The following is a 10,815-nucleotide window of genomic DNA, read 5'->3' as shown; positions in this document are numbered from 1 at the left end:
CATATGTTGTGAGGGATGTTTGAGCCTAATTAAATTACTTTCACATTCATAGTTTATTATTATTATTATTATTATTATTATTAATGAGAAGAAGTAAAAGTAATTTTAAGATTTTTGATTCTTGGTGGGGGAAACACACAAATTATTATTCAAAGCAGAGTGTTTTTTAAAAATATGTCTTTGAAGGGATTTTTAATTATAAATGCTGTTTGTTATTGTGTTTTATCATTAAATGCCATAATAAATTGTTAGATACTATTCCAACTCCACTTAAAAAATGTGTTTTGCTCATATATAGTTAATTGTGTTTGAGCCTAATTAAATTACTTTGACCTTCATAGTTAATTTAAATTATAGTTCATAGTTTCTTCATAGTTTTTTTAATTAATGAGAAGAAGTAAAAGTAATTTTAAGATTTTCGATTCAAATTATTTTAGTGGGGAAAACAAAAATTATTATTTCCTCTTTAAATTTCTTTAATTGGATGTTTAATTGTTAATGCTATTTGTAATTGTGTTTTTATCATTAAATGCGATGATTAATTGTTAGAAATTATTCCATCTCAACTCAAAAATGTATTTTGCTCATATATAGTGAAGGATGTTTGAGCCTGATTAAATTGCTGTCACCTTCATAGTTTTTTTTTTTTTTTTAATTTTAATTAATGAGAAGAATTAAAAGTAATTTTAACATTTTTGATTCAGCCTTTTTTTTTGGTGGAGTAAACACAAATTATTATTCAAAAGCAGGGTATTTTTAAAAATATGTCTTTAATACAATCCTTAATTGTCAATGCTACTTGTAATTGTGTTTTAATTGTTACATATTATCATGAATTTAGCTCTATATACGGAGATATATATATATATATATATATATATATATATATATATATAATATTGGAATTTTCTATAGCATCTGACCTCAGCAGCTGACCGACTGTTCCGAGTGTGATTGTGACCCCAGCAGGATGGTGCCACCTCCGTAGCTAGCTTGTCTTTAGCTTGACTGACGAAAATCTGTGAATTTTTAAAATAACAATTGTTAGTTTAATTTTCAACTGTTAATTTTAGTTTTATTAATGTGTTAGAGCGATAATGTGCTGGTTTAAATCGAAGTATAGTTATATACAAGACTTTAGCTTCGAATTTTAAGCAGGCAGTAAACGTTGCTGCCTAAATCCGTGTCAGCCGTCCTCACAGGGAGGCGGCCTTTTTTCAGGACCTGCCCTCCCACCCCGTAAAACAGGAAGGTAATTTGGCCGAAACTCGTCTTGGGACCATGAAAGCACGACAGAACATAGAAAAGCTTTACTAGCAAACGGACTACCGGCCGAGACACATCACTCTCAGGACAGGAAACAGCTGCCTGGACTAAACCCCTGTTAGCTGTGACAGCCTTGTTAGCCCCTGACTGCTTTCACCGGTAAAGCAGGTTTAGCTCGCTGCGTTAGCTTGTTTGCTAACTTTAACATAAATCCGGATTGAGGTTTTTCCACAGCTGGGTAGGTTGCGCAAGACTGCTAGCTGGTCCACTCGTTTATAATACCTTTTAGCATTTCATCATGGGATCCAGGGCGTCTACGTTACTGCGAGAAGAGGAGATTGAAGAAATAAAGAAGGAGACTGGCTGTAAGTTCAGACTAATTCCTGTGCTATACATTACTGTTGCCTCTCACTGCAGTTAGCCTGTGACTTAAAGCCTAACATCCAGTAAAATCCCCTAATCACGTACCAAAAGGAAGTTGCGCCAATACAATATATTGCATGACTTATTGCAGCTGTGTCCAATCTCTTGGCTGCTTAACTGGGTAATAGTGCACACATCTAAACTCTGAAGAAGACTTGTGGTTGTGTAGTGAAGTCCAGTATTTAGGTGAAAAGCTATTTGGCCTGAAGCACTGAATACCTGTTATCTTCTGCTCATCTGGTTGTAATATCTTCCCCCTCTTTGGTTTTCTCTGTTCAGTCTCCCACAGTCAGATCACTCGCCTGTACAGCCGCTTCACCAGCCTGGATAAAGGAGAAAACGGCACCCTTAGGTAGGTAATATCATAACCATCACTGTGAGCATAAACACATTAAACACCAGCCAGATGTTGAGGCTGATGTTTTGTTTATTTCACAGCAATTTGGCAGGTGACAGACTGATATAGCAGGACATTTCTTATCATGGAGGACAGATTGGAGAGTTAAAAGACAAGTTTTGCTTGTATGGGTAGTGTTTTAAAGTTAAAAGTTAAGAAGACATTAAGGATTAATTTTCACACTTACAGCTTTGCAAATTGTCATCGCTGTAAAACTGCCGTGAATATTATGTTTATTTGCTAAAATCCAAAAATGTACTTATAAAGCGCTTTTTAAAACAGGGTTACAAAGTGCTTTACATGTCAGAAATTAAAACAGATAAGACATGAAAACAACAACTTTTAAAAGAACTGATAAAACACTTTAGTGTATAAAAACTGAGGAAATAAAAGACAGTCTAAATGAACTTAAAACTCAAGTAAAATCAGGAAAGGCTCTTTAATAAAAGTGTGTTTTAAGAAGGGACTTCAAGAAGACCACTGACTCTGCCGACCTGATTTCCTCAGGCAGATTGTTCCAGAGCCTCGTGGCCCTGACAGCAAACATTTTGTCCCCTTTAGCTTTCAGCTGGGCCTCTGGAACAGACGCAAGACCTTAAAGTACGTCCTGGAGTGTACGGTGCTAAGAGATCGGAGGTATAGCTGGGAGATAGACCACAAAGAGCCTTAAAAAGAGAGCCTAACTGAAATCAACAAGCTTATATTTGGGACAGGCCTTTAATTCCTTTCACGCAGAACTGATGCTCAGCAAAGATCTGGAAATAGAATCAAATTGAAGCAGTGTGACTTGTTTAAAAATTAGGCTTCAGATAACATATCAATTATGAATCATTCATTTGATGTAGCTTCAACAGACAATGTGTCAGAGAGACGGCACCAGGCGTACTGACACAACACCACTTTAGACAGACAGGCGTTTATTTGTCCAAATGTAGCCACACTGGGCTACTAAAAGGGGCTGGGTGTTTAATTGGGACTAGACTTTTAATTGAGGTTTTACAGTAATTGAAGATGCCTGCAGGATACACTTGCCTTGTATGAGCTTTGCCCGTTTCCTCCCTTTTTAGATGTTTTTGCATTCATCAGCTGACACAGAATTTTCCTGTAACAGAATTACAGGCAAACACTAGAAATAAACGGAAAGAAAAATATCATTTAAATTGAATTAAACAGCTTGAGCATTTTAATAGACTTTACTCTTGCTGTTTAAAAATGTTCTGTCAAACAATTTCTATTCAGTTAATGCACTATTTGAATAAACAGTCAACTGGGCAGCACCCCTGTATTGTAATTAAAAGAAAGGTCAGCCAAAGTGTAGCAAGGCGTCACTCATTCTCTGATCGGTTTCATTGTGATTGATCATGAAATCTTTCATGTGGCTTAATCATCTGAGCTCAGGCAGATTTCAAGTATTCAGTTCAGACCTCAGTGTGACGTTTTTGTGGTTTGTGATTAACTCCTCGCTCCATCCTAAGTCTGGACAAAACAAGCAATAGGTGAAGAAACAGGTAATCATTAAGGCTGAGCAGTCATCGGCAGATCAATGTCTGAAAGGTAGAATAAAAAATAAACAGCTCTACTGATTCTGAGAGGTCGTCTTTTTGAAAGTCGTTGTGTTTACACAAAACAAGTTCTTGGTTCCGCTCCGGTGATTTCAGTCACAGCACAGTCAGGTACATTCTCATTTTTCACCAAGGTGACATTCTTATCTTTCATTAGTTGCCACAACAGTGAGATTTTACACATATCTGAGCTGAACAACCTCCAGTCCTTCTGATGGGACAAGGATCTTTTCAGTGACTGACAATTTAAAGGTCCAGTGTAGGATTTGAGAGGGTATATTAGCAGAAATGGTTTATATATATTTAAGTAGTATGTTTTCTTTGGCGAAGATAAGAATTTTTGTGTTTGTTACCTTAGAATGAGCCGTTTATATCTACATAGGGAGCAGGTCCTCATCTATGGAGTCCGCCATGTTTCTACAGTAGCCCAGAATAGACAAGCCAAATACTGTCTCTAGATAGGGCCATTTGTTTTTTGCTTCAGCTATCGTAGTTAGCAGCCCCTCCCTGACAAAAGCATTTGAAAATCTTGAATTTTTTAAACGTGAAACTGCTTTATTCAGTGTTTTTGCCAGTTTAAATCTCCTGCATCATTTGTTTTGGAGATTTGGCTCCCAGTAAAAACCTCCTGAACAACGAACGGTGAAGGAATCCTAACCAGGAGTTCCCGATTGGCACATGGGAGAAGTTTCAGCTGGTTACAGTCTGCAATCTTCACCGTTCTTCATTCATTTTCAGTAACCGCTTATCCTGTCAGGGGTCACAGGGGGCTGGAGCCTATCCCAGCTGAGCGGCAGGGTTCACCCTGGACAGGTCACCAGACTATCACAGGGCTGACACATAGAGACAGACAACCATTCACACTCACATTCACACCAACGGGCAATTTAGAGTCACCAATTAACCTGCATGTCTTTGGACTGTGGGAGGAAGCTGGAGTACCTGGAGGAAACCCACGCTGACACGGGGAGAAGAAACTCCACACAGAAGGGCTCCCCCACCCTAGATTAGAACCAGGAACCCTTGTGCTGTGAGGCGACAATGCTAACCACTGCCTCACCATTAGATCCAACTAAATACTACACACTGTTCCTTTAAGATCTGTCGTAAATTGGGGCATAGGCTAGCTCACCTGGTAGAGTGGGCGCCCTATGTACAAAGGCTATGTCCTACTGTCTTTACTGACGTTATGTGTTAAAGTATGTTGTGTTGGAGTTTAATTTTGGTCGTATCTCCTGGTGTCTGCAGCCGAGAAGATTTCCAGAGGATCCCAGAACTGGCCATTAATCCGCTGGGAGACAGAATCATCAATGCGTTCTTTCCCGAGGGGTGAGTCGTCCCTGTTATTGGTGCTGCTGTGTTTGGAGAGCTTGTTTTTTCTTGCAGGAGTGTGCATTATAGGTTTGAGTCACCACCACCACAAATCTGAACGAGGCCACCAGGCTTCTCAGTTGTGGCTGACTGGCTGCAGACTTGAGACACTCTGTCTTCTCTGCCAGCTCTGTGCTCAGAAAAAAATGGACTGACCACTGCAGGTTGTCTCTGCGCATTCTGCAGATGTTTTGCTGTTTTATCAGTCTGAGAGTTGAAAACCAGATGTTTTCAAATGTATCATTAAAATCCCAAAAAGTCCGATGTGTAGGCGATTTAATTTTAGCTGCTGCTCGTAATGGTTTATAGACGTGTTCTTGTTGCACTGGGTTTGGGTTGTTTGCGTCAGAACAACTTGAGAGCTTGAAAAGTGTTTGACTTTGTAAAATGGTGTTAGGTTACGACTAGTTTTCATTGTGTTGCCCGCACGGATAGTGTTTATGTGGAGTATAAAGGTAATTTGAGCTGCCACATATTGTACTAAGTCCTTTTTTTCTCCTTCTCTGGTTTTCAGAGAGGATCAGGTAAACTTCAGGGGCTTCATGCGCACCTTGGCTCACTTCAGACCCATCGAGGACAATGAGAAGAACAAGAACGCCGCTGCCAGCGAGCCACTCAACAGCAGGACAAACAAGCTGCTCTGTGAGTGTACAGCTCGGTCACACGGGCGTGCCTGGGTGGAGGTGGTGACCAGTATTGTGTACATTCACTCACTGCGTCTGTCTTGACTTGTATATTTCTTTTATTTTCCCAGTTGCTTTCCGTTTGTATGACCTGGACAGAGATGACAAAATCTCTCGGGATGAGCTGCTGCAGGTAAGTGGGTCGGTTTGTCATGTAAATACGCGGCTGAGTCACGGTACAGTTAGTGGAAACAACAGGTTCACGCAATAACTCAATCAGCCAGATGGTGAATAATTTAATTTTAAAGCGGTCCAATAGAAATCTCTTGTAATAACCTCTGAAAATATTTGCTGTCCAGCCTGTTCAACAAAGGAACAAATGCTATTATGCAATATCTGTTTCAAAATATTCCACAGAGAGGCAATTTCCTTGTCAATGAGAAGACTTTGCCCTTGTGCTGATAATGATGTGATATCTCACCTTAACTACAGGTTGATTTTTCCCAGTGTGATATCCTGTATTTTGGCCTCCTTCGTGTCATCTGTTGTCCCTCTGTGAAGCCATCTCGGTTTCAGTGACATTGTGTGACCTGTAATTGCTATAAGCTCGGGGTTAAATGACTCAGACAGATCTCTTGTTTTGCGCAAAACACTTGTGTGTCGCTGCTTCATGTGAGGCACGAGCCTCTGATACCCTGAAACATGCAGCTCAGAGTAATGTATGTTTGCCTGTTTTGCAGTTAACACATCTCCGCTGTATTTCTGATCATGTATTTCCTGCAGTGAAGTGAGGCCGCCGCGTGCTCGCTATTTAACTGTAATAACTGCAAATTATCTTGTGTGGTGCTGAAATACATGCTGTGCCATCACCGTACTGTTTGGGCAAACATCATGACTATTGTTTAATCTTTGACACGAAGTGTTTCACGCTGCTGTTCATTAACCATGGAGGCATTTTGTTTATTATTTACAGGTGTTACGGATGATGGTTGGTGTAAACATTTCAGATGAACAGCTCGGCAGCATCGCTGACAGGACCATTCAGGAGGCGGACACAAATGGAGATAACTCCATTTCCTTCAATGAATTCATAAAGGCAAGTTTTGTGATGTCTAATATACATGATAAGACTTTGAAATCACTATTTGCAAGACTTCAACTAAATTCCTTGTGAGATTATTTCCCATCCTGCTCCTGGTGGAAAATATTACGCCAAACTCCCTTTAAGAAATACGACATATTAACCTTGTGTGTCTGCAAAAACACATCACTCGAGAAACACATGATAAAAGGCGTCATATTCTGGAATTTGTCACCATAACTCGCTACCAGCCTCTGTTGGTTAGCTGCACTGTTTCAGTGGGAGGAGACTGTGGGAATGAGAGGCCAATTGTTTCAAAAATTAAGATTTTTCATTAAAAAAAAAAAAGGCCAGTTGGTTGATCAGATACCTGCCAAATTATAACCTACTCTTGTTCACTCGACAACTCCACCAGTTTGTCTTTGTTTTCCTCACTACAAGAGAACCGACACTCTTTCACATTCTTGTGCCTCCCTGGAGTCCCCTCCATGTTTACTCTGTATCCAGTTTTCTGCTTTTTGCTCGGAGCTGGAGAGCACAGCTATTGGATGTTGACAGTGTCCACGTCATTGGACTTCAGTATTTGCAGGAGTCAAGACTAAAAACTCAAGATAATATTAAACATCTTTAATTTTATCTCAACGTCAAGCCAAGAAAAAGAAAAGACTTCAGACAGCTCACACTGAGTTTATGACCATCTTACACCAAACGATAGAGATCAACTGAGGTGATTTTATTCTGACACTGGAGAGTTCTCTGCGGCGGTGCAATAGCTTGAAAATTCATTTGGCGTAAGGCTGATATTACTCATACAAATTTCTTGTGTATGTTCTTATGCTAAATGTTTCTACTTCACTTGGCCACAGAATTAAAAAGAAGTCCAAGGACACATTTTACATAGTGCCCGATGTTTGTGCACAAATAGCACTTGTATCGTTTTTTAGTTACTCTGAGAACAAAAGATATGAAGGATGAATTATTTTAGGTTAAACCTGGTTTACATTATTTTGAGCACAGTTTCTCAATTTGTGTGAATAACTGCAAACTAATTAAAATGTTTTTGCGTGTGTTTAAAGCTGTAGACAGTTACTTTTACACAAAGAACCTTTTGTCATATTTGCTGAATGAGAGTGCACGAGACAGTCTGTGAAAATCAGGTTCCTCCTCCTCATAGTGCTTCTAATGGCATTTGCTAGTATCTGCTGCATGTGAACAAAAATAACCAATCAGAGCTGAGGAGACTCTAACACAGCTGTCACTTGTGTCAGTCACTGCTCATGAACTGTGGTCAGACTGGGCAGTGCTGATCAAATCTGAATCAAGATTCTGTCACTGCATTGCCTGTTTCTCACCTCAAATGTTTCCTAATACATTTTTAGTGTACTGTTCAGCTGTAGAATGAGAAAGTTTGTCCAAAAAAAAAAAATATATATCCGACCAACAGAGGTAAACTTCCTTAAATCTGACTTTGTGTGTTACACATTAAGCCCAGTTCAGACCAGTGATTCGCTACGAGATGAAACTGTTTTAGAACGTTGCAGAGAAAAGTTGCAGCGGTGTGAGGTCAAGCTGGCCGATGGTGTCACCTGCAACTCAGCTGGTTTTAGAATGTAAGGCCAGTCGCCTGTTTCAGCAGCCAATCAGCTTGTAGTGAAGTCCGCTGGTCAAGTCAGAATGACCACAGACGGCGTGATCGCTTGCTGAGCCCTCTGTTTACATCCTCACATTTTGCCAGTGGGTCACTGCTGCTGCTCGCTGCGTGTGCTGATGCTTATTGAGAGCGGCGCATTGCAAGTAGTTGCATGATTCATGGTCTCATTGCGAATCTTTAGCCTGAACTGGGCTTTACAGAAACACAACACTGAAATTTTATTTAGCATCTAAACTTGTTTTCTTTCGATTGTTTCCTCAGGTCTTGGAGAAGGTGGACGTGGAACAGAAAATGAGCATCCGATTCCTGCACTAAATTATCTTTTTCTTTTTTTTTTTTTCCTTTTTAATTTTGGGTAGAGCTTCAACATGTCAGTTGATGTCAGAATACAACCTCATCCAGCTTCTCCGCAGGCTGCTGTGGCCCCACACTACAAGTACTACACGCAGTCAGACCAAGCATTAGGTAGATCATGTCATAGACCTGGAGTTTCTGCCTCCGCACTGCTCTGTAAACAAAGGGAAAAGTTGCGTGCCTTGGGTTGTTTTATGCAATGTCACTATGTATTTTTTTCCCAGTTATGGAACATTATTTATTAGACAACTTTCAGAGGGTCACAGTTCGTACCACTGCTGTTCCACTTTTCACATGAAAAATGATTTCAGAGCACGGTACGATGAAGCTTTTTGCTATTGCGGTGAGTAAGTTTACTCTTGCTGTTCCATGGATAGGTAGCACATGTTGCGTCGGTGTCGGTATAAATATGCAGTAGTTCAAAGCGAAACGTGTCGGATGTGATTCCACTCCAAAACAGACAGTGTTTTTAATGCTAACAGGATCTTATGACTCCTTTTTTTTCCGACTTGTGGCAGAGCAAGTCAGACCAGCCGGCTCGAAGTTTGTCCCTTGAAGCAAAGCAGGACCTGCTCCACAGATTTTTGTGTTTTACTCACTGAAGTGCCATGGCTATGGTTCCCCCCTTTGTAACTTATTATCTCAACAGTAAACTGGAACCTACGGCCATGTTTGTGTGTATTTTTTCATATGGGTTAACCTAGCTACTGCCAATAGATTGTGATTACCTGTTTAAGTTGTTGGACTTCAACCAAAGCAAGTTTGACCCTGGTAACAACGAGGGGCCTGTTGGAGCCACTGCTGATTCAACATGTGGATAATGTAATATTTAAACTGCTTATTCATTTATAGCTAAAAACTGTGGTGGCAAAAATTAGGTTTTCATGCAAAATGCTGATATCTCTTGCCTAGTACGTGTGTCTTCCCTTGCACAAGTTTTAGTAGATTTGCAGAATGGTATCAATAGGACTTAGCTTTTAAAAGTGTCCCCCTGACTGAGTCTTAATAAAGCCCCTGTGGACTAGTTAGTTTATAGATTTAGAACAGGTAAACCCATATTTATATGATCAGTCTCCACAGTGGGCTCAAAAAATTGTTGATTGACGTATGCACTGCTCAACATTTGTCTGGCAGTTTATTTCCAGATGCTAAAGAGAATCAAATGCATTCAAAATATATTTTCTGTACAGGCTCGTGATCATGAATATTGCAAAATGTCTGACCCTTTAATGTTTAATGTGAGTGAGTTAAATCATTACAAGGACACCCTCCAGCAGTTGAGAGCAGGAAATACAACTTATTAATCATTATGTGATTACCAATCAGATATGATTCACATGTAATGTGACGTTGGTCTAGGTATTAAGGTGATTCATGAATTTGATTTGAATAAATTAAGTGCCATGCGTGCGTTGTCTTCTTCATTTACATTTTATTCTGGTTTTATTTTAGTACTTAGACTGTATGGACACTTAAATTGAGCGTAAGAGAGACAGCTTACACTATAAAGACTGGAAACATACAAATGCGAACTGATGCCCAAACCTGATGCAAAAAGATATGTAGCTATGATTTTATGTGTCTAATGTGTTAAAATAGGGTTGCAGCTGGCAGTAATCATTATGGCCGCTCATTAACAAACTCTCCATTTCCTCTGAGACGGTTTCTTATTTTGGATTTGGACTCAATAGTTAGCCTCACTAAGGAGACTCAAGGCTAGCCATTACTATTGAAAATTGGCAAATTTTAAGCAAAGGCACCAGGCCGTAGACATATGATGCACATAGTTGGACAGCTGTTGAAATTTTTTTTTTTTTTTTAAATTAAGTGTATAGGCCACACATTTATACATTTAGAAAATGTAAGAATCAATTCATGGCTAAAACGATAAAATTAAAATGTTCAAAAACAACTGTTACTCATTTCCATACATTTGTTTGTCAAAACCACAGAGAGCCACTTGAGCTTTAACATGTTTTATATGGAGTTACCAAGAGATTTTGTGGTTTAAAACCCCACCTAGAAATGTATTTTCATATAGGCTACTCTTTCTACATCAACACCATCTATTCTCACTTGTACCAGAG

At 39.5% G+C, this 10,815-nt stretch overlaps 1 protein-coding gene across 1 annotated transcript; it reads left to right on the top strand.

The window, feature by feature from the left end:
* The first annotated feature begins 1,233 nt into the window (after nucleotides 1-1,233).
* On the top strand, nucleotides 1,234-10,138 carry chp1 (calcineurin-like EF-hand protein 1). The gene is made up of 7 exons (XM_049596375.1): nucleotides 1,234-1,631; nucleotides 1,969-2,041; nucleotides 4,897-4,977; nucleotides 5,534-5,661; nucleotides 5,774-5,835; nucleotides 6,616-6,738; nucleotides 8,636-10,138. The coding sequence occupies exons 1-7, from the start codon at nucleotides 1,565-1,567 to the stop codon at nucleotides 8,687-8,689; spliced, it is 588 nt and encodes a 195-aa protein (XP_049452332.1). The 5' UTR covers nucleotides 1,234-1,564; the 3' UTR covers nucleotides 8,690-10,138.
* The last annotated feature ends 677 nt before the right edge of the window (nucleotides 10,139-10,815 follow it).

Source organism: Epinephelus fuscoguttatus, linkage group LG14 (genome assembly GCF_011397635.1).
Source record: "Epinephelus fuscoguttatus linkage group LG14, E.fuscoguttatus.final_Chr_v1".
NCBI classification, from domain to species: domain Eukaryota; kingdom Metazoa; phylum Chordata; class Actinopteri; order Perciformes; family Serranidae; genus Epinephelus; species Epinephelus fuscoguttatus.
The sequence above is the reverse complement of the archived record's forward strand: the minus strand, read 5'-3'. Positions and strand labels throughout refer to the sequence as shown.